The sequence below is a fragment of the Hakea prostrata genome, chromosome 2 (assembly GCF_041222555.1).
Source record: "Hakea prostrata isolate BN-2017 chromosome 2, UWA_Hpros_2, whole genome shotgun sequence".
NCBI lineage: Eukaryota > Viridiplantae > Streptophyta > Magnoliopsida > Proteales > Proteaceae > Hakea > Hakea prostrata.
Window position 1 is genome coordinate 69766606 of NC_142601.1, and position 25291 is coordinate 69791896.

At 36.1% G+C, this 25291-nt stretch overlaps 1 protein-coding gene across 1 annotated transcript; it reads right to left on the reverse strand.

Annotated features, from left to right (window-relative positions):
- Positions 1 to 26: 26 nt before the first annotated feature.
- On the reverse strand, positions 27 to 23588 carry LOC149026139 (serine/threonine-protein kinase 12-like). Its single transcript, XM_089146394.1, has 12 exons — positions 22844 to 23588; positions 21321 to 21395; positions 21078 to 21173; positions 17240 to 17325; positions 17007 to 17127; positions 13778 to 13857; positions 9885 to 9947; positions 9668 to 9786; positions 6448 to 6533; positions 5564 to 5685; positions 2994 to 3105; positions 27 to 1169 (listed from the first exon to the last, which is right to left on the reverse strand). Exons 1-12 carry the CDS (start codon positions 23162 to 23164, stop codon positions 1068 to 1070), a joined length of 1383 nt encoding a protein of 460 aa, XP_089002520.1. The 5' UTR covers positions 23165 to 23588; the 3' UTR covers positions 27 to 1067.
- Positions 23589 to 25291: the final 1703 nt, after the last annotated feature.

Below are 25291 nucleotides of genomic sequence, written 5' to 3' on the forward strand. Positions count from 1 at the left end.
CTACATGCTATCAGGCAGAGATATAAGATCCTCACATAAATACTTGGAAAAACTCGCTCTTATTTGGAGGACCAGCTCGTACATTAGAAATTTGATATGGAGTTAGTATGTTAGAATAAGGGTGTAATCTCATCAATAGATTGATAATGTTCTCAAAATGTTTTTAGGGTTAGATGGTTCTTCTATGTTGCACCAGAGAAAGAAGAAAAAGAGTGTAGTTATATGTGAGATTTTACTAAATAGAAAATGGTTCTTATATTCTACCATAGAAAGGGTTCTTATATGAATGGTACACTTGGAAAATGGTAAATATGTCAAAACGTAGTCAAAAACTTGTGTTAATACCCATTTAGAAGAATCTACCAAAAGAAATAATTATTCAATTATCATCCGAATCCAACTGAATCCATCCCAATATAATACAATACAAATATGGTATTATCACTATTCGATCCAATTTCGATACGTTTACACCCCTAAATTTATTCTACTCAATTTATCACGGCAAATGTTTTCGTTTGTGCTCTAAATTTCAAATATTAATTAGGAGAAAGAATCTTATATAACTGCGTAGCTCTTGTTCCCAAAGTACAAAAACATGTGAAAATGCCATCAACATCAAGCACTAGTAAAACTGAATCCAGTGAGGATGATCAAACACCATAATCAATTACCAGTGTTATCACTAATCGGCCAAACACTTCCCGTGACTCGAGGAACAGAGTCTCTCTAAACATTGTGAGCTTTGAATTGTTATCACAAGAGAAACATCTAGGTGAAAATCCAAAACGTAAAAAAATATACTAACACTCTAACCATGCTTACACATTTTCACAGCATATTCTAGAGTATTTGTGTACATCAATCTGGTTTCTCATCCCAAAACTTAAAAATGGGTGAGTCGACATTTTCATATGAATTACACTTCCAACAATTAAGATGATCTTCTGAGAAAAAAATGACATTATAATATGAACATTTTGAAGCTTAACAGAAAAGGATGAAAAGGAATCATTATAGGGGGGAAATTGCAAAAATATTGTTCAACGTAGGACATGTGCAAATATTTATTCATCAATGGTAGAACGCGATGAGCCACCTGTGTCAGAACTGTTCTTCGATATGGAGTCAAGGTTTTGGAAGCATCTCAGTGGTCTGATGATCCTAATCTGTAGATAGACAAAGGAAACAAAAAGGAAAGCTCAACAACTACAAAAGCAAAAGTTGAACTCATTTAAGCATCAAAAAGCACAAAACAACATTTCATCAATTGTTGCACTCATTAGGCAATACATGTAGAACAAGTGTCATACCCTCCCGAAACAGTAAATCATGCTAATGTTCAAAGCTTTTAAACGTACTAAGAGTCTAGCTAAATAAGAGCGCTCTTCACTCGACCACCTCATGGTACAGCAGTGCTTAAGGTGTAGTGCTACTGACTGATGAATTGAGTAGTTCCACCAGAAAGCCTTATTGTCCCCATGCAACTGGTCACATTTTGTATTGGGAGTTCAAACAAAGGCAAGCCTGACGGCCCCGGATATGAGACGAATCACAAGCACAAATGAAACTACCTTTTACTATTTAATCTACTTCAAAAGTATATATTTTCAAAAAATCTTCTCCACCATATCTACAGCAGCAGAAAGCACCATAAAGACTAACAAGAGTTAGCAAAAGCAGTTTTTTAAGGGCTTCTGTATTATGAATGTGTGTGAGTGTATCTGTGTGTGTGTGTGTTTGAGAGAGAGAGAGAGAGCCAGCCAGCCATGCAGACAGATAAAAGTCATTTAGTGGCAGAGAACTGAGAATTAAGAGAAGAGGAGATACTGAGGAGAATACAAGTTTGTCATTAATTTTGACTTCATGTATCATATTTCGCCAAAGCCTAGCCCTGGTTCTCATCTCTGTATAGCGAGAGAGATGTGAGAAAAGCCATTGCCATGCTCTGGGAGGACCCTATCAAGCTGATCCCATACTCATTTTCAAATATGCAAAGATGTATTTGCCAAGAGATAATAGGTGACAATTCTCAATAACTACCACAAAGTGTGTTCAAATTGGAGAAACCCACAAAACGCTAGAGTGGTGGAAGTTGGAAGGAGAAAGAGAAGGAAATGGACCAAGGAAGTTTGTTAACTAATTACCTGTGTGAAGCACAATGTGTTAGCAATGGGGTCTTTGAATTACAGTATTGCAATAAACAACAATCTATCAGATTCTCAGCCCTTGCACAAGATGCAGATATGTTGTGGGCAAGGCATAGGCAAGTTCATGTTTTCAAGCTAGGTTGAACCCCCCCCCCCCCCCCCCAAAAAAAAAAAAAAAAAAAACTCTCTCAATTTTGAAACTGATTAGATGAATAAAATTATATTATATTATATTATATTATAAATATAAATAAATAAAGAAGAAGAATTAATCAGGTCTCACAGTGTCTATTACATAATCCTGGTAAATATCAACTGTAGGGGTACACAAAATGGATAATGTATATCATGTGCAGGATGCTCACCTGAGACTGCAGGCTATCTAGCCCACCCTCTTGCATCACTCCTATATATAATGAAGATGAATAAATTCTATTCAACCAGGACTGGCAAAGTATGCCCTGATGCATTTGGTCATGACATGCAATAACTATTACTGAAAAGTGGAGTCAGTCATGACTGCCCATGTTGGTAAACATAAGTCATTGACTTACAAATGATGGGGAACAATTACCCTGGTTAATTTTAAGTGCAATATCAGTTGAAGGTTCATCAAAAGTGACTTCAGATTGATATTAAATCACCAAAATGTCACACAAGATTCCATTACAGAGGAAAGGGAGTAAAAATTCATCTACAAGACCCGACTCACCATCCATCCAACTCTAGCATATGGCAAGCATATACTTTTGGCTGATCAAATGTCAGTAATGGTCATGATATATATCTTTCTGTCATAAAAGAATATTTTACAGAGTACGCAAGGGTGCAGAAAGTACAGACCTTCCAACGATTGTTATGAATAAGATGGCCATGAATAGCCTCCAGCCTAGCAATTATTGCTCTAAATGTTGGTCTTTTCGCCGGCTTCTCGCTCCAGCATTCCTCAATTAAACTGCAAACAGAATAAAGCATTCAAGTTTTCCCAACTTGAAATAAAACTACCAGACTAATTTGAGATTAAAGCAGAGTGCCATTTATCAGAAAAGAAGCCCATGATAATGAAATTTAGAAAAGACAAACACCAGCAAGAATTGAAAAGTCTTAATGAAGGATATAAGAAACCACATGGATAAGCATATAGTATGACTAGGCAAAAAGAAACTTTAAGGAATCAGACATAAAAACAAAAGCAGAAGAGAAATAATTTGATGTGTTAATAAATAACAGAGGAGTTAAGTCCTCCTTCCTGGTGATTAATCTCTTTTCTGCAGTTTCCATTTGAGAATCTTCATCCAAAAAGATTCGCAGTTGACTTTGGCTATATTCAAATGTCGCTGAACCGCCTTTTATTCAGAAAAGCCATAATGGATTTTTTTAGTGTCAATTCATGGCTCACGCAAGTTTAAGCTCCCCATACAACTCCAAAGATCTTCATGTGGCAACTTAGTTGGCTCTCATATTTTCTTGTTGTCTGTCCCCATTTGTTCATTCAGAAAGTTTCAATGTGAAGCCATATTTAAAGAGGGAATGCAAGGTCTTGAAAAGTAGTTAAAAAGTAACTTTATTGACAGGTTTTAACGTATGAGAATTGGACGATGTAAGATCAACATACGCTAGGTTATATGTCGCTAACCCTAGACATGTGATAAACAACTTGTGCCAAAAAAGGATTTGAAAACCAGTATCTGTGGAGTAGAAGAGAGATTTTGGGGGAGAAACCCAAAGCTACAATAGGATTCAAAATTCTATTATCAAGGTCAAGCAACGCAAACCCTATCACTCATATCATATTCAAGCAGTCGACTCTTAGTAAGAAACCTGCTACAATTCCAAGTAAATATTTAAAATCCAAGTAAACAAGTAAAAGAAAACTACAACTACTACTCAACATGACCAAATGATTACTACTGAACAGGGACATGCACCCACCCTTACATTAGCAGGGACATGCACCCCTACATTAGCAACCTTTACACACCCTTTCATGATAGTAACCTTTAACTCTCTCCCTCAAGCTGGATCACAGACACCCTAGGCACGGGCTCCAAACAACAAAAATAGATAAGCAAAAACCAGTGAAACTGAACTTGAACAGATAATCATATGAAGAAGCCAATAATTAATAACACCACCTAAGTCACAATAGAATGAGCACCTCAATGATCAGCACTACAGTAGAAGTAAAACCTTCGTTTTGAATAAATCCAAAAAACAAGAAGCAAAATTAAGAGGTAGAAAATATCAATGCAAGCCAAAGTATCATAGAAACACCCAAGGAAGGCAAGTAGTAACCTTTACAAAGATGACAGATGAAAGTAGTCACTATAATCACAAGTAGAAATGCAGCATAAGCTGCTGTGAATTTCTGATTATAGCATAACATGGTTCCAAACCACAAGCAACAGCATAAGGTTGTTGGGAGCCCAAATATTGATATTTCGCACACAGAAAGAGGGTCAGAGGAAATTTTCAAAATTTCAGGAAGGAAATGGTGGAATTTTCAAAAATTTCTGGGGGGAGGGACATGGCCCCAGTGTAGCTCCATCCATGCCCATAACACCCTATGCTGTGTAATGTGGTAAGAATTATAAATCTCCAAAATAATACATAGGAATATCGCAAATAGAGCCATTGCGACACCCATCAAAGGGGCAGTTCCCCACCCAGGAGCTACTTTACCATATCCTGAATTCAATGGTTTCAATAACCCCCAAACCTGTTTGCTTTGGGCGAGCTTTAGAACTGCACCCTCAACACTTTGTGTAGTCATAAATCCTATTGCATTGGTTGAGATCTGTTGACTTTGTATACCATTCCGTTGTAAATAAACGATCTTATCTTTTTTTGTTGATTCAAGGAAAAGTTGTCCACGGATCCTGGGAATACTAATGATATATAAAAGAGTATCTATGTGTATCTTTTCAATGAAAAAAATAATAATGCCATTTACGTATTAATCGGGTATTTCTTCTTTTTAATATCTGCCAAAAAAATTTTGTCAATTCTGATTTTTGAATATCACAACTTGTTTCTTTAGAATTAATATTTATCTCTGGGGTTAGAAATTTTTTTTTCTTGTTTTTTGCGATTTTTTCTATTTGAACCCGAATTCTAAACTCAATGGTTAGCCAGATCTTGACCAAAGGCAGTATGGACGGGGCTGCCCATATCCAGGGGCGGAGCCAGAATTTAACATCAGGAAGTGCCAAGTACCCAACAACCTTATGCTGTTGTAATGTGGTTCTGGATGTTGTAGCTATGCAGCAGAGGATACTTGGTGCATAACCCTGCAAATCAAATAGTTTGCCATCTGGTTCTTTAAAATTTGCAAAACATCACTATGAACTGCAAAGCACCAATAATTACTGTTAAGTAAAATGTTTTCAGAAGATACCACGAGAAAGGCTTACTCTTTTAATCCATGTGCATAATGTTTTGCTGGAGCTCTAAAAGGTGGTCGCTTATTTGCACAATATGCTTTATGCACTTTAGTTTCTGGTTCTGAGGAAAATGGTGGGCAGCCCTCAATCATCTAAAAAGAAGAACAAAATGCATGTTATTTATCATGCCAACGTCATCGATGAACTTTTTCCACAAAAAGGAAAACCAAGTAAACTTACTACCATAAGAATTTTCATGTTCACTAGATAATCAATTTCAACAACGAAAATATATACTGGAATAAAGAAAAACTGACATGTAGATCACAAAGGGATAATAGATCCAGCATTTTGTTACTATATTTGAACATTTTCCTCACTACCATGACAATGAGTTAATGGGAAAAAACCAATTCTATATGCATATAATAAAATTTTCAATGGTTTCGTCTTCTTTATTTTCCATTCAGTGAGGTGATTCATTGGAAGTAAAGTTGATGGGAGGAAACAAGTGCAGCAAAACATGGACAAACTAAGACTAAAAAATTCTTGGTTATTTTTATTTCAATTAAAAAATTGTAAGAAAAAACATGTGAGGAAACACAAAAAAAATTGCATTACAACCAACACACATGAAAATTGATTTCCAATGACAATTCCAAGAAGTGTTTTATTTCACTTCATACTCGGCCAAACAAGGCCGAAGCAAATAAACACCCACAAATAATGTTTTTTATTCAATCATGGTATAGATCTTTGGTATACATTGGCCAGGTAAATTGTCTGAGAAAAAAAAACCACACACCATAAACTACTGTTATTATAATGGAAACATATTGAAATTTTCATTTTCTTAACAGACATTACACACATTTTATACCACATGTAGACCAAGGGAAAAGGATTATAGTTACCTCCTGCAGGATTAAAGCAAATGAGAAGACATCTACTTTTGTGTCATATTCTTCATTTCTATATACTTCAGGAGCCAAATACCGACCTGTTCATAAGATTGGAGTGTCAAGATAGAAGCAGATAGATATGACATCACGATAGAAGTCCATACTCAACAATGGTGATTTCAATTAGAAAAATAAAAATAAAAATTAGAACATAGAAAATGAATTACATATAAACCACTATGCGTATTATATTTTTATACAAACAAGTGTTTCATAAGATGCCATTAATTGACTGTGTAAGCATAGGTAATTAAATTTTCATCTCATTAATTCACTTGATGTTGACTTTTTTAAAAATACATGTATTCTCAGTAGTTACTAAGCCCCATTATTTCTAGCCATGCTATATGAATATCGGAATTCGGAGGAATCCGGAATCCATCATCAGCAATAGGAAACTTCTTGGGAAGAACTCTTAGTGACAAATAACATTTGCAAAAGTTTGCCCTCGTATTGCTTTTCTGTTGCAAGGCACATTTATGGGTACTAAGATCTATCTAGACTAGTTAAAATTTTGATTCCAAATTTCCTACTTTCTCCTAATGCAACCAGAGAAAGATTTTTTTTTTTAAAAATTCCTTTCATTTTATTTGGTACCTACGAACAGTTTCTTCAACAACAAACTCAGCCTTATCCCAATTTAATGGGTAAAACTGCAGTCTAATACGAAAACAGAGGAATGAAGAGATGGGAAACAAGATGAGAAATGAAAAATGAAAGGTTGAAAATACAAAGGAAAATAGAAGATGAAAATAAGAGGAAAGAGGCACAGCACAGTATGTCAGGAGAATCTCAGCAAAATGGGGTCCGCCACCTGGAAGCTTGACCTTCACCTCAAAGCTTGCCCTGCCACCTAGGCTACTATCATTCTTTCCTTCAAATCACGAAACTAGTCCACATTACCTCCTGTTTTTATTCAGCTAATAAGTAGGAATGCCACCTCCTCACATGTTAGGATTATTATAAGGTATGCTCTTTATATAAAAATCCCGAACTTATGTTCAAATTAACATCCAAACCTTTGGTAAAATAGCACACGTGACAATTTGTACCAGTCAAAAAGAAAGACAAAAAAGGTTTGACCCTTGCTCTGATGACATCATTCATAACATTCAATCTCTAGAATTAGGTTATATATAAGGATAGGATGTGAAATTGTTCTAATTCCTAATTCGTCTAGCTCTAGAACCACTAGAAGACCAATAACCAAATGGGTAGTTGTGGAACCAGAGCAATAACCTATCACTAGATCTAGAACCAGCCAAAAAACCATTGGTTGGGTCTGTTCTGGCCAGAACACACACATGCTTATGATGTCAACCATTCTAAGAATACCTTTAGCCATCAATCTGATGTACCTCTTTATCAGATGCACATCAAGTTTGCAGGTTACCTAAGGTTACCTATGGGTTGAAGAATCCCCTAGAGTGGTTTGGCAATTCAGCACTGTAGTTACATGATGTGGGTGTTTCACTGTTATTCTAGCCAGTCGTCTTTGACTCTTCGTACGGTGCAAGGACTCCAAGGTTGTAAAAATTATTTGTTTACATGGGTGATGTAATCAAATAGGCAATGAAATATGCAAATTTGCAGCAATAAAATCATACATGCACCAGCAGATCCAAATGGAGGATTTGAGGCAATCTCAGGTAACATCATGGTACTGAGGTCTTGCAGAATAAGAAAGGGGTTAATCTGTCATAGAGTATGTGCTAGAGCTCTACCTGAAACAGGTATTCTTACATCCTAGCCTGTTGACACTCCTAAGTGGACCCCCCCCCCCCCAATCAGAGCTTGTTACTAAGGATGATGATGACTTTGAAGACAAGCACCAGCATAGGAGACTGATTTGGCAAGCTTATTTACATGTCTATTACTAGATTAGACATATCCTTGCAGTTGGTGTTATTATCAGTTTATCAAATCGTGTAGGAAAAATCAATTCGATGCAACATGCTGAATTCTAAATTACATAAAAGAGGCTCTAGGAAAGGACTTATTTGTACACCTCATCAAAATGTTGATGAGATAGGGTTCTCTGATGTAGACTGGGCTGTTGCTACAAGTAATAGAAGATCTACCACACGATATTTACTTTTGTTGAAGGAAACCTAGCCACTTGGTGAAGCAAGAAGAAAACAGTTGTGGCTAGGTCCAATGCTGAGGCTGAGTATCAAGCTATGGCTTACACAGGTGCTGAACATATATGGTTTGAGTAATTACTCCTAGCATTGAAATTTCAGTCACCTCTCTTACGAAGATGTTCAGTGATAATCAAACTGCTATCTACATAGATAGTAATCCAGTGTTCCACGAAAGAGCAAAGACCCAAGCATATGAAAGTCAATTGTCACTCTGTGAGAGATGCCATCATGATTCATGAATACACTAATTGCTACTCCTTTTGTCTCCTCTTCTGATCAGCATCAGGATCTATTTACCAAACACATATTGAAGTAGGAAACTTTGAATGTAAATTCATAATCAGCTTCCCTTCAAGTATAACTAAATAAAAGGGGAGCTTGTTAATGGTTGTTTGACTCTCCACCAGCCCCATTCCCCCTCCCCCGCAATTCTACTTGCTTCTTTTTGCCTAACTGCTGGTTCTATTCTCTGAGTTATTACATATGTGAAAAGACCCTTCCATTTGTAAAATCTCATTGCAATTCTGGTCATCAATGAGTAATCATATAGGCATCAGCTAGCCAATCCATCATCTTTGAGAGGCACAGAGACCTGGGCATTAACCCACCAGTTTGGTTAACTTGGACATCCTGAAACAAGGCATAAAACAAAATCTCCAACACAAGCCACACAAGATAGATTCAAAAAGTATCTTTGTGGGGCTAATGAACAGGAAAGATACTACCACCTATATGACACTCAAATACAAAATTAACACAATAAAACCAGAAAAGCAATCATTCATTTCTAGCATAGAGTTCAGCTAGATCCAGGCCGGGAACCACATACCTATATGCTCCTCCTCTAAACTACTTAAAAGTTAAAACAACAACAGATACATGTATTAAGGACAGTTCAAGTTCATGGGTGATTCCATATCAATAATCACCAAAATATTTATATCTAAATAATGAATATCTTCATGAAGAATCTATTTTAACAAAGACAAATAAGAAAATAAGATAACATTTTATATCAGCAGACTTACAAGCCCCATCTAGGCCGCATGTTAGAGGACTTTCTTTAACAGTTTTTGCCACTTTGAGCAGCTTGCTAACTCCAAAGTCAGCAACTTTTAGATGTCCCGAATCATCCCGCAATATATTTCTGTTATCTTACTCGTAGACCAAAAAAAAGAAATTCTGACCGTCAAATTCCAAGACTAGATTATGAAAATATAAACAACTGAAAGAATGAAAACTTACGAAGGCTCAAGATCACGGTGAATAATAGCCTCAGGCTTATTCTCATGCAAATAATTCATTCCCCTGCAACATCAGGAAAAAGAAAGAAAAACATTATTACTCAACTGCCATTCTAAAAAATAGATAGTACATTGATACATTTCTTCCAGATAATGTGAACTATTCGGCACCCAAAATAATGAAACCTTTCATGCAACTGGATGTGTTAGCTAATAAAAGAGTCTTTCATGTACACCCCCTCAGTTATGGACTGTATTTCATGCAACAACCACCCCCCCCCCCTCTCCCCCCAAATCAGCTAAACAACATGCACTGTCTTACCAAAGGAAAAAAATTAAGATGACCATATTACACTTAAAAGGGATAATATGACCATTTTACCATCTAGCCATTGTTCAGTCTTATTTTTCCTTATTTTTCCTTTTCTTTTCTTCCCCTCAGCAATGAGATGCCCTTCCCTTCCATTCCCTGCAGGGTCTTCCATGGCTTTCTTCACTGAACCCATTGTTCATTTGAGAATTTAGTCCTTCCTTTGGCTTGACAGAACAACTTCCAACCATCTCCAGAGCTCCATCCCTCTCTGACTCCAATTTTAAAGATTTCCCTATTCTTGAGCTTAATTGTTTGTTTCAGTGTTTTGCAGTTGGAAGAGCCTTTTTCCCTGTACTATTGGCTATAGGGTTTCAATCTGTGGATCTGTTTTTTTCAGGTTTTGCTTCCATAAACTGTTATCCACCATCACTGGCTTCTGCAGCTTTGTGCTCTGGTGAAAGAAGACATGAACATGAAAGAGGTATACTTGGAGTAATTCAAATCAAATGCCAAGAACAGTGGTTCCAGGTTTTGATCCCTTTAACAATGCCATCACAGGACTCAAAAGCTCAGGAAAGACAATACTCTTGATTTATAGATGCTTTGTATTGGGAATCACGAACTTGCAGCAGGTCCAGGATTCAAATCTTCAGGAGCTTGTCGAAAAGTAGGGAGAGGCTAGAATTACCAAAGCCACAATCTCAAATCTCAATCGTGTTCAAAATTTCTGATCAAACCCAGAGTCTTCTTGGATGTGAATACTGCCAAGAGATAAAAGTCACACAACATGTAGTGCAGGTTCTCTACTTCTCTATTTTTCTTTCTTGTCCTATATTGCACATTTTCCATTCTTTGTTGACAATCCAGGAAAAAGTGAAAATTTTAGTGCATAAACCATCAAAATTCTAGTGTTAGAATTTTCCTTCAAGCTGGTAAATTTTGCTGTTAAGAGAACCAGTTGAACATCTTGTGTGAAGAGTATGTTTTTGAACATTTTGTAGATTGTAAAAAGCAGAAGAAACAAGTGCCTCATTAACAGACACCTGGCACAGCCATCCCACATCCGAAATCTATTTCTCATGCGCCAGTTCCAGACAAAATTAAACACTGGAACAAACTGATAATCTTCTGTTTTACCAGCAGTTTCATCTGTTAAGTAGTTCTCAGAATCTGCTTCAATGTCCTTGGTCCAACTTGTGATGGCTGTGAAAGTAGCTCTACTGGAGGGATCCAATAAGTTGTCAAGTATATCATTGGAATTGGCTTGTAAGAGGACAATATAGGTGGACTTAATCCTGATCAGATTGACCAATACAAATCCATCACGAAAAATCAAAGAAGTAGAAGAAAAAGAAAACCAAACCCAGAACCACAGGACAGAAAACCAGAGAAGAAGAAACAGGGAAACAGAACAGGAGAAGAAGAACTAGAAGATGACTAGATGTACAAAGAGGCCAAGGGGAAATTTTGCAGGAGACTAGTTCTGCCAGAGTTTGCACATTTGTTGGAGATGCTCAGGCTCCACCATCAGGGCCAGAAAACTGATTTGAGGACAAATTAGAGGATAGAAGACGACGAAGGTAACAGTGGATTTCACCTAAAAACCAGGTCTTTACACAGAAGGGGTAAAAGTGTCCTTTCTACCTAAAACCAATAGTCCGTTAACAGTTAGTTTTCTGGACCTAAACTTTATTTAGCTGATTTCAAGGGGTCCCTGAGACATTGTCCCAAACTAGGGGGTGTACATAAAAAACTTTTAAATGAAAACCACAGTTGTCAACATGCCTACACACCAAGAAGCCTGCCAAGGCATCCTAGGCATGTATTATACATAAAATATAAGTTTACAGTATTATTCTAGTATCAATAAAGGAGCCCATAATCACCCAAAAAAATATAAGTTCATAGTATTATTCTAGAATCAATATAGGAGCCCATAAATGCAGCTTGATATAATTAAACAAATAACGATATTATGACAAAACCAACTAATAATAAACAAGGCATGGAGTATAACATACACACATTCATCAAAAATCAAAGAAATAAATATAAACCAATATGAGTATCCAAAACCATAATATAAGCATATTGAGTACATGTTCCTCTGTGAACTAGCTTAAAACCAAAAAAAGTAGGTAGTTGAACAACAATTGAGATTACCATTTGTATAATCTCTTTTTTTTTTTTGGTAGAAGATTACCATTTATATAATCAAGAATTCTATATGAAGCAACTGAACCATGAATACACAAAAGAATAATAGGTTAGAACAAAATTTATTTCATAATTCATATATTATAACATAAAAGATAAAAACTACTTAAAGCCCAGCCCAGGCAACAAGGCAGGTAAAGGCAATCCAAGGTGACTAAGGTAGTTCCCTTTCCTGCTTCAATCAAGGCCATTTTGTTGCTTTGAACAGAAAACCATATCTTTGAGTCCTTAGCAACTATATGAACTGAGAAATACTGTTAACGATTCTATTTCAATGAGAATCCATCTGATCTTTCAGTATACAAATATCGTATCATACTTTGATAGAAAATCAAAATGACATATGATGTAAGCAGACAAAACAAGAAGAAATAATGTTAATATCACAAACCCACACACAACATGAATCCCTGTGATTGGGCTATATTAAAGCTAAATTTCAGGAAGATTCTGAATCACCAGTAAATTGCTAGAAAAATGACATCCAATAAAACTAATCAAGATTTGTTAGTCAAGATAGTAGACCAATAAAATTAGCATTTAAATCTGAGTTAGTACACATTAAGAAATGTTGAGCCTCCTTCAAGGAAAGATTTTCTGACTCAGATTGAGCCTGCGAGGTACTAGCAACCACCTATGCCTCAGCATGCTGGCTCCATCATTGCCAAACACTGCACGTAAAAGCTTTACAGCTATCCCCAAATCTGCTTGTTTCCTTTTATTCACCCGCCTTCTGTGCAAATTAAATGACATTTTATAGTGACAGAATTTGTACTTTTTAAGTGTAATTGACTCCCTTCTCTGCATTATCATTGCACAAATATCCTTCTTGTTTAAATTATAATCACCAAAGTCCAGAGAATGGCATGTGCTGACATGACATATCCTTGGGGAGACAAATAATTGATTATGTAAGGGTCTGCCTAACAATCAAAGACAAATAGCATTACCCGACCAATGATGCCAACTCTATAGCTAGATGCTTTAAAGGATAAAGCTTGTGGCTGCAATTATTAAAAGCTCAGTTAAATTTATCCATCTCATTACTGCAGCTTAATTGGTCATGAAATTCCCAAAAAAATCCAATGTATCAAAAAGCATTCTCTGTTTAGCTTTGGACATGTTTTCAATCTACATAAAACTTTGATTTTAATTCACATCTTAGCCAGATATTAATGAAGGGGATCCCACAATATCTGGTTAATGGTTCCAATTCGTACCTAAAAATTTTCAGTTATTATGTGACAATGACAATGCATGAACATTTAAGGTGCAATCTACAAAATCAGGTTTAACTTATTAGTTGTTTGTTAAGACCATGAAAGAAGAGACAAGAAACTCAGCATATGAGGCAGGTAAAGGACCTTGCAATATCAAGAGCAAATCTGAGTGCAGTCACTGGCTTTAATGCTCCTTTTCTTTTCAAGAATGCACAAAGATCTCCCTGCACAAACATGAGCAAAGTAAATTCAAGTTAAAGCTGAGTTTTGCTCATCAAATGAAACAAGTGAAGATAACTACCAAAAAATATATATCAGATTCTTTTTTTTTTTTTTTTTGTTTAAAATTACACATACAAATTAATCAATATTACCAAAAAGAATTGAGTCAAATACCAATAAGACAACTCAGCCCTATCCCAATGAAATGGAGTTACTATATAGATCATTGCCCCCACCCTAAAGAAAGTCAGTTCTACTCAATGTCATGCTTGATACAACTTGTAAGGCCTGAACTATGCATTTCCTTACTCACAATGCCTCCTAGGGAAATTTTAGGCCTGCCTCTAACTCTTTTAGATCCTTCAATCTGAATGGTCACTCCTTTGTACTGGAGCATCCCAAGGCTTCAATGTACATGGCCATGCCACATCAAACAACTTTCTTTAGCTTATCACATATCAAGGCTACTCCCGAATCAGCTCTCATATGATCATTTTTTTCACTTCATCCTTACTAGTCTTCCACAAATTCATCTCAAGTCTCAACATTCTCATCTACACTACACTTGGTCAACCTATATAATGCTTCTTTACTGCCCATAATCAATTATATGATTTTCCTTTAAGTTTTAAAAGATTACATCAATCCACACAAGACTCCGGATCCACCTCTCCACTTCTTCCATCCTATTTTAATTCTCTATGGGACAACATCTTCTAGTATATCACCTTCTTTATTTATGATTGAGCCTAGATATCCAAAATAATCAATCTGCAAAGTCTATGCCTAGAATATCAATCAGAGAAGCTATTTATTTGCTTGGAGACTACTGGAATGATTTAGGGCCTGTTTGGTTACATGAATCCAGAGATTTCAAATCACTGGATTCATAAATGCAAGATTTATACCCGTTTGGTGGTGAAAATCTCTAGATTCATAAAATCTAGAGATTCATCTTTTTACACTAAAAACGTGAATCTGTAGAGGTATGCGTATGGGGTGAAATCCAGAGATTTCATCCCTACTATAAAAAAGCTAAACATTTGCGCATTCACAAAAATCATTGATGAATCCACAGATTTCATTCCACATATTCGGTTAACCAAACAGTTAATTTTATAAATTATGACTCCATAGATTAAAATCTATAGATTTGAAATTTCTAGATATTCGAAATCTCTAGACTCGTGTAACCAAACAGGCCCTTAGAAAATGTGTGCATGACCAATCTTTATCGACTTAGATAAAGCTTACAAGGGAATACCTAAAGAGTAAATTTGGTAATTGTTGAAGAAGAAAAGTGTTTTCAATAAATTTGGGGACATGGTTAAAGATATATGTGATGTTGTAGTGACTAGTGTAACTGGTAAGATCTATGGGGGCAGGGTAGTGAATTCCCGATTACACAAAAAGCAACCCCATGCATGAGGCTCCCCCACACTGCAGGGTCTGGGAGGAGCAAACTATGCAGCCTTACCCCATCCTTCGCAATAGGAGCTGTTTCAAAGTTTTGAACCAGCCCATTTTGTTTGGGTTAACCATAGACAAGCTGGCTCAGCACATTCAAGATCGGATACGTGGTATATGCTTTTGCTGAAGACATCGTTTTTATGGACAAAGCAAAAGCTGGGGTAAATACATAGTCTAAATGATGAAGAACAACATCGGAATCAAAAGGTTTTAAAAGTGGGGGGAAACACGAAGGACATGGTGGTACCTTTAGCAACAAAAGGGCAGAAAGTGAGGTGGTGGAAATTGATGACAGAGGGATACTGCAAAATGAGAGCTTGGTATCTAATTTCAATCATATATCAAGAAGCGGCTGTAGAGGACAATGTTGCACAATGACTTGGAACAAGGTAGATGAAATGAAGGGACATGTACAGAGTGTCGTGGGATCAACATATTTTGTTAGCGCTTGAAGGGAAAAATTTACAAAACAGATACATGACCAACAATGATGTATGGAACAGAACATATAATAGCAAAGAAACAACATATAAACAAACTTAGAGTAGCAAAATCAGGATGTTGAGATGGACGAGTGGTAAAACTAGAAAGACAAAAAAAGAAATAAACGAATTATGTCTAATATAGGAGTAGCTTAGCATTTTACACAATTTGGAGTGAGAAAGTTGTTCGAAATGGAATGAATGCAACAGAGATTTTTGAATGTTCCAATATAGAGGAGAACGTTGTTCAAAATGGAATGAATGCAACAGAGACCTTTGAATGCTTCAATATAGAGGGGCGGTTTGATTCTAAGGAGCTGGAAGAGCCATGACTCAAAAAGATGAAGAAAGACATGCAGAGCTTGGTGGTTGTTAGCAGTAACAATTAACATCTTTAAGATATCTTACAGGAGAAAAAGGATCATGTAGCCAAACTAGTTGGGATAAGGCTTAGTTGAGATCCAGTAATTTTAAATAAAAAAAAAAAAAAAGTGGGATAATGAAGTTCAAACCCCCTCCATCCATTTGGCTATACTAATGCATTGCTTCAACGTAACTATCATTTTGAAGACGACAGCAGGACTGCCAGCAAAAGCAGGGGAGAACCAGAGCCAGAAACCCTGATGATCTGTGATTGAAAAGAAACCCAATCAGACTAATGGAATTTTTACACAAATTGTTCATTGATTTATTGGTAGTTAGTTTTTTGGGAACAAAATACAGTTGAACCAGCTAAGACCAAATTCAGACCCTGGTGTTCAGTCCCGGAAGAATACCATCATCATTAAAGATCTCCTTAGGCTCATATAACTTTCAATAAATTTGACTCCCATAGAGTCATATTCATTGACCTCTATATTTTACAAACAAAATACTATCAAATGAATTAGATTGGACACAGTTCGAAGGCAACCAAAGCAAAATTACAAAAAGTGAAGGACAATTCTATGGTTTTCTTTATGTGGTAATTTTTATTTGTGTATGCTTGAAGTGATGATTTACTTTTCTTTTCATTGTCTAACAATTGGATTCAAACATGACAATTGCAACATGATGGCCCAGGTTGAAAACATTTTCTTGGAAGTATCAATTTTTTGAAAGTAAAACAAGAAAGAGGTGTGACCAAGGCATTCAGGAGGCAATAGTACTGGATACAGTTACCAGTCAAATTATATCATAGAAGTTAAAACCCGCTAAACCTTGGGCAAATACTCGGTGACTATCATCATTGGACTACTTTGAGTTACAGCCCCCAAAAACTGAACTACATTTGGATGCCGTATCTTCTGAAGCAAAGCAAGCTCATCTCTGAATGCCCTCCTGTAAACCAATCAGACACAAAAATGTCAGAGGAGGATTCAGCAAAGAATATGGAAAAACAATACAAAGAAGTAAATAAAAACTTCAAGACCAGCCCAAACCAATGACCCACACTTTATCATCATATGTAAACACATCCTCCCTAAGTGTCTTCACGGCAACTTGGATTCCATGCCATGATGCACTGCGGAAGGTTCCCTGAAATAAATTTCATATGAATGAGAAAAGACGGTATTTAAATTCAATAGGGCAGTGAAAAGAAATCAATTGTGGCTTTCAAAAGAAATACCTACGTAGACAACTGCAACACACATTATTAGATGGAAAACATCACTATAGAAGTCACAGCAGTTTCAAATTAATTAGATGGCATAAATGTGACTATATTCAACTATAAAGAGGCCGACTACACCAACAACAACAATAAGCCTTGTGCCAACTAAATGGGGTCGGCTACATGGATTCTTGCCTTCCAATCAATTTTGTTCGAGGCCATGCTAGATACTAGGCCTAAGCTATGCATATCCTTTCTCACCAGTTCTCTTAAGGTTATCTTAGGTCTAACCCTAACTCTTCTAGTTCCTTCAATCTAGATTATATCACTTCTCCGTACAGGAGCATTTATAGGTCTCCATTGAACGTGGCCATGCCACCTCAAACGATTTTCTCGAAGCTTATCACTTATGGGAGCAACTCCCAAACCAACTCTAACATGATCATTCCTTATCTTATACATCCTAGTTTTGCCACTCATCCATCTTAGCATCCTCATTCTGCCACACCACGTTTATCTAAATGATTCTTGTTAAATTTTTCTTTAAGCTTTAATGGAATACGCCGATCACACAAGACCCCGAACGCACCTCTCCACTTCATCCACCCTAATTTGATTCTTTGGGAAACATCCTCCTCTAAATCACCTCTTTTACTTATGATTGAACCTAGGTACCTAAAACAATCACTCTGAGGAATCTCCTTGTCATCAAGTATCACCACCTCATCGTCTACCCGATCATGACTAAAGTTACAAACTAGATATTCTATCTTCGTTCTACTTAGTTTAAAGCCTTTTGATTCCTAAGCTACTCTCCATGATTCTAATTTGGTATTAATCCGCACTCAAGTCTCATCAATCAACACAATATCATTAGCAAAAAGCATACACCAAGGGACCTCATCTTGAATAGATATGGGCTTAAAGTTGATCCTTGATGTAGCCCAATTGTAATTGGGAATTCATTACTTTGTCCCCCCACTGTTCTTACACTTGTCACCGAACCATCATACATATCCTTAACTCTATCTACATATTTACTTGCAACACTTCTTTCTTGTAGTACTTGCCAAATTAACGCTCTAGGGACTCTATCATAAGCTTTTTCTAGGTCCATAAATACCATATGAAGGTCTTTCCAACATTCTCTATACCTTTCCATAAGTCTCCTAAATTGGTAAATAGCCTCCATTGTAGATCTTCCCGGCATATAAACCCAAACTGGTTCTCCGTAATTATAGTTAAGTGTCTCAAACGGGTTTCAATTATTCTCTCCCATAACTTCATAGTATGGCTCATCAATTTAATGCCCCTATAGTTATTACAACTTTGAATATCTCATTTATTTTTGTAAATTGGAACCACGACGCTTCTCAAAGAGGCCGACTACACCCAAAGTCAATAAAATTCATTTCCAACAACTAGTGGACCAGAGAAGCTCTTATTAAAACTTCTGTTACCATAGATATTAAATAGACAAACTTTGAAACTATATTTGAGCTTGAGGTTATGAAGTTGTATATGCAAACGCATGAAAAGCACCATATATGCTGTGCAGTGAATCAGCAGCTTGATTTCTTGACTCCAAACAAAACACTCTCACTGAGAGAAGAAGACAGCAGCCAATGAGAAAAGCTAACAAGCAAATTTCAAATTTCACTAACACAAATCTGATTAATACCTGCACAATGGAGGGTTTAAAATAGAGGGACCAATCAGCCTTACAAACTCAATTCCTTGACAGAATGGAACTCCTAACTATTAGCTAACCTGTAGCTGACCAAAACAACCTCCTATAGCTTACTCCCCAGTTAACTCAAAACAGATTAAAAGTTGAAGAAGTTAGAATACTTATCTACCCTTAACTGACCCGACAAATTACTATTAAGTCATGTGACTTTTAAGTGCACACATGACCTCTAAAACAAAATCAAAATTGATTAACTAACCTATTTTCGTACTCAACTCATTTGCTCATGTTTTAGTCCCAATAAGTTGGCCAATTACAATGCAACCTTTGGAATGAACACTCAACCCATAAATAAGTATAACATCAGTTTGATTCCAAAGAAAAGTAGCCCAATTTGGTGCCATACCAGCATCAATGGCCATCTCTTATTTTATACTTCTTACGCTTGCCACAAATTCATCCTAATATCTTCATTACCACCACACTTAGCTCATATATTTGATGGATCTTAACTGCCAAACATTCTCCACAGTACATCACAGCCGATTGAGTCATACTTCAATTAACTTTTCCTTTAAGCTTCAAATGGATACACCGATAGCACCACACTCCAGAAGACATTTCCACTTCAACCATCATATTTTTATTCTTTGGACAAAATCATCCTCTATATCACCTTTTTAGTTATTGAGCTTAGGTATCTAAAATAATTACTTCATGAAAGCTCCCTCTCATCAGTATTCACCACTTCATAATTTTTCTAGCAACCAAAGTTACACATCATATATTCCATCCTTGTTCCTTCTCTTCTTTTTTTTTTTTTTTTTTTTTTTTTTGGGGGGGGGGGGGGGGGGAACCTTTTGACTCAAATTTCAAAGTTTGATCTTCAGAACTTCAACTTGGTGTTAACCCTTACTTTATTCTTGTGAACCAAAACAGTACCATCAAGAAAAACCAAAACACAAGGAATCTCATCATGTATGCCTTAGTTTAAATCATCCATGATAAACGTAAACAAATAAAGGCTCAAAGTTGATCTTAATGTAATCCCATTGTAAGCGAATTCATTACATTGACCCCCACAGTTCTTATGCTGGTCACCACAACATCATATATATCTTTAGTTATGCCTATCTGTTTAAATAACACCTTCTCTTCTCTAGAATATGCTAGATTAAATATCCAATAACTTTGTCATAGGCTCTTTCTCAGTCAATGAAGACCATATGGAGATCCTTCCTGCCCACTCTAAATTTTTTCATGAGTCCCCTAAGAAAGAAAATAGCTTCCACCATGGATCTCCTGGCATGAAAGCTCTATTAAATCCAATCATGTATTTTAATATACTAAATACCATTTCAGTGGTAACCACATTATTTGGATCCACCCCAAATGGGATAAGATCCGATTTTTTCTGCCAAGATTTTATTTTATTTTCTCAGGTTCCACTCATTAGAATAGGAGATTACTTTCTATTTTGACTTATGTTTCTATTTTTTGTAGCTTGGTTGACAAGCAAACCCAGTCTGCTGTTAGTTCCTATTTTAGCCTTAGTTTATACTTTCTGTCAAGTAATATCTAGTTTCTATTTTCTGTTTAACTCAGTTTAAGAAACAAATTCTAGACTGTGAATACTTACTTTGCTATTAATAAAGTGCTATTCAGGGGGAGGGTTTTGTGTGCAACCTCTCTCCTCTCTTCTTCATTCTCTTCATCTTCTACCTCACTCTTCTCTGGTCTTCTTCCTGCGGTTCTCTGGTGTTTTGAAACTACATCAACTGTAACCATGTACAACAGTATTCTCACTAGGCAAACAAATTTCTTTGGGTTCAAAGCAAGATCCATAACAACTCCTCCCTTCTAAGAATAGGGGAGGGGAATAGCTTGCTGAAGCTTAAAAAATAATTCCAGGGCAGACAACTTAATTGCTTGAATTAGCTCCCAAACTAGAAATGGTACACATCCAAAAATACAACTAACAGATACCTTGGTTATGTTAACGCTTTCCGTAAAATCAAGCTCAGTAGGATCAATCTCATACTCTGGGACTTCACGGGCATTGTAGACATGCATAGGAGCCATCTGAAGCAATAAGCATAAAAAAGAAGTATGACCGAAAAGATCAGAGCAAACAACACAGGACAGATTACAAAAGTTTATGAACTGAGTGCACAAATAGGCCCAGATATTCAGTGAAAGAATAGATTTACAAAGCTAACCAAAACATACCAGAGGCTTGGCACCATGTTTCTCCAAAAGTTTGATAACATCATGGTTTTTGTAATATATTGCATCTGCAAGAGGCTGTTCAAGCAACAATAGATCATTTCATAACAACTTACAACTCAGGTATTGTCTTTGATAAATACCGTGGTGATTAAGATTATCAAAATATTGGAAAAGAAAATTGATGTTAGAACAATAATAATTCATAATGGTGGGGGGAAGATGTATTCCTCTTAAACCGACATTTGGCAAAAATAGGTATTTCTAGAATTAGTGGGCAACCCTTGATGCAACAGTTTAGTTGTATATTCCTACCTGTTGGTTGTCGGTCTGAAACTTGGAAACAGCCTCTACTGCGAAGCAGGGGATAAGGCTGCCTGCATTTCCCACCCCCTTCGCCCCCCCCCCCCCATCCCAACTCCAAAAAATAGATGCTCTTTTAGGTACTTCTAGGGCAAAATCACATTATGTCGTAAGCCCTTTTATTATTGTAGAATGAACTACTTCAATTGACAAAACACTAACACCAGATTTGGTATGATTTCTATTTCAATTCCAGATTGATATCATGAGTAGTCAACAAACAGATTTTCAGTCAAAGTTGATTTTTTTTGGTTGCATCAATCTAAATATTTCAAGAATAACAAACCATTTGGTAGTTCAATTTCCTAGAATAAAATCAGTATATTTCCTTGGGCGAGGACAGGGTGGTGGGGCGGAAATGGGGGCAGGGCTGATGCAGGGCTGGAGGTAGTGGTAGTGGCAATGGTTCTGGTGGTGTGGGCAGTGACATGGCCTGGTGGCAATAGCTCTGATGGTGGTGGTGACAGTGGAAGAAGGGTTCGCAACATGGGGTCTTTGATGGAATGGCAGTGGGGTCCTGGTGGTGGTAAAATCATGGAAAGAAGGAAAACGGTGGTGCCTTATTTTTAACTAGACTAGATGAAATGCCCTGCAAGTTAATATCTCAGAATTTTACTGGATTTTTATGCTCCCTCCCAATTCTAGGGATCCAGCCAAGAAAGAAGCGAACCAAGTCGGCAAGATCTTGCCAACTTGGTTTTTGGACCACGGAGTTCTACAACCATGACTATGAAGTACAGGTCCTCGTTGCAGCAACCTGAGCGGCAGCTTTAGCACTTAGACACTGACAAAGCAAGTCCTGTTGGATAATGGCTCTTTCTTATTCTCTCACCACCTCTGTATTTTGAACAAGAGAAAAACAGTCCAGCAACTGTCCATGCTTTATCCACACTTCAAATAAAAAATATAACTTTCTGGACAGAGTTGAAGTTGGAAATTTATTTTCAATAAAACTAATCTGGAAAAATAAAATAACTAAATGTTTCTCAGATGCAAATACCAAACCAAGACGTAAACAGCTTTATCTAAATTTCTCGCATAATTCTCTTGAAATTTCTAACTAAATCATGATAATGAAAATATCAACTTAACTTTGATCCCAATGAAAAGAAAAAGAGGAGAAAAGTCAATTTAGTCCAAATAAAGCTATCGAGTGAACCTACCGTACTTCCCCATCGATCTTTCAGATCAACTTTGGCTCCTCTCTGAAGCAGCAACTCAACAACATCAGCACGGCGCTGGCAAGCAGCAATATGTAGAGCTGTCCTTCCATCTACATCCTTGAAATTTACATTGGTTCCAGAATCCAATAGCTCAACTATCCCTTCCAAGTCGCCTTCGTTGGCAAGATACATGAGCCGAAAAGTAGGATCAACAGCCTCTAAAACTTCCGATTCGTCATCCAGGTCCGATACATCCCTGCCTTCTGGCGCAAGCGATGATTGCCTACCCACAGTGAACCTTGGCGCTGCCTTTGCTTCCATATCAACTAATAAAAACTTACTCTTCTTCTCAGAACGAAGAGGGATTTAACAAACTCAACCCTGGGTCTTCGGAAGTCAAACGTTAACAGTAACCGAATTTTGACGCTAAATTGTGCGAACGATTGAACATTAATTCAAAAACACCAAGAAAAAACTTGAACTTCGTGGAGGTTTTAGGCCAAGACAGAGAGAAAAATGAATGCTGGAGAAGCGCAGAAACTAGATCGGAGAGATGAAGAAAAAAGGAGCGACTAAAACAGATAGAATGAAACGCGGTTAGTTCGTGAGAGAAGTTTCAACGATAAAGTTTGTTCGAAATTCAGAAGATACAGATCAGATTTAGCCTTTTGACACCTTTTTTTTTTTCTTTTTAAACCTTTTTCCCATTGAGAAGGAAAACGGTGCCGTCGGCTGAAACTTATAGAAACACATTTTCTTTTGCTCGTCTTACGCGCTTCCTAATATTCGGTGCCCCGAATCTAGGCGTGTATTTACCCAAAAAAACAATTTAGGCGTGACTTTTTTTTAACTTAAATATAAATTTATCTGTTTTTTTAATTATTAATTCAACCTTATTTTTTGAAAATTAATCCAACAGTTAACTTTTAAGTGTAATTACTCTTACTCTTTTAACTTCATTATTATTATTTAAAGTTTGAATCCCATCAGGGCCAGAGGTGAAGCCCCTTTCTATATTAATTATATACAAATTTACATGATGATGTAATCATGGTGCGCGCAAGCTGGTCCGAATGAACCTCAGATTAAGGGTGTAAACGGATCGGATTAGGATCGGATAGTGGTATATCCATATCCGCATCCTATTATATTCGGACGAATTCAGATAATATCCTATCGGTTTTCGAACGGATTTTGTCGGAATCGGATAGTTATTTTCTTAAGTAGATTCTTCTAAATGGGCATGAATATAAATTGAATACAAATTTTTTGCTACCTATTTACATCTTTACCTCTTTATTTGTGAGAGCTAGGCTTGAAATTTTACGAATTTAACAACTTTTGTAGCTATTTTAATAGAAAATCTAGAAAAATAGTCACATATTAAAGGTAAATTTTATAAAAATAAGAATAATAAATATAAATAAGTAACTTAATCGGATAATTTTATCTGACGGATAATGTTAGGTAAGAAATGGGTATACCATATCCGCATCCTATTAATAATCGGACAGATTCGGATACCCCTAAACGGATGCGGATGTCGGTTATCCATTTACACCCTACCTCATATCCCAACAAAAAAATATTTATTTATTTTAAAATTTTATATTACTTATTTACACTTTATATTAAATTACATTACTATCTTTACTAATTATGAAAAAATGAACCCTAATTAAACAATCTCCTTCTCTAATCAAATAAATAAATAATGAATTTTTTTTTTTTCAAATGAGATTTATTAAGCCGATATGAGGATATTAATATGCCTTAGCAAGAGTCAAACCCATGACCTCTTCACTAAGAGGTGTTGGTTTCACCACTAGAACATCTGTGCATTAGCATATTTGTATTTTTCCATTTGATGTTATCAATTTTATGAAGTTTCATAAATGCAGGCTTGGTAGAGTGGTAAGATCCATATTTCTTAGTTGAAAGGTCATTGGTTCGACCTTTGCGGATGAACAGTTGTTATAACTTAGGGGAACAACAATAACATTATAAACAGTTATCTTTTTAGTAATTAGCTATAAAATAGGAGATAAAAATATTTATTTTTTGTTTTTCATTTTTTCGTGCTACTTGAATCCAAAGAAATAGGACCCATGGTGGCTCAGCACGAGAATACTCCTTTCACTTTCTCAAATAATCAGTTTTTTAAGCAAATGATTAAGGCTAGTTTTTTATCAATTATCATTATCAATTATGATACATCTTTATTATTTGTAATTGTTTGACATCTATTATCAGTATTTTTTTATTTAAAATAGTAGAAAAATCTCCAAAATCCATAATATACTTTTTATCTATTAAGGATTATAGTGAGAATTACATTCTCTTCATTTATGCAAAGGTTTATTTAAAATTTTATAATTAATATGATGGTAAAATAGTCAATACCCATTCTTTTATAAAAAAAAACTATTTATATATATTTTTTTATCT

Excerpts from the sequence above, each read along its gene's own strand:
- LOC149026139 (XM_089146394.1), bottom strand. The coding sequence starts at position 23,164 with ATGGAAGCAAAGGCAGCGCCAAGGTTCACTGTGGGTAGGCAATCATCG. Across the intron at positions 6,534-9,667 it reads ATGCGGCCTAGATGGGGCTT|GTCGGTATTTGGCTCCTGAA; the intron begins GTAAGTCTGCTG and ends TCTTATGAACAG. Across the intron at positions 1,170-2,993 it reads TTCATAACAATCGTTGGAAG|ATTAGGATCATCAGACCACT; the intron begins GTCTGTACTTTC and ends GTCTATCTACAG.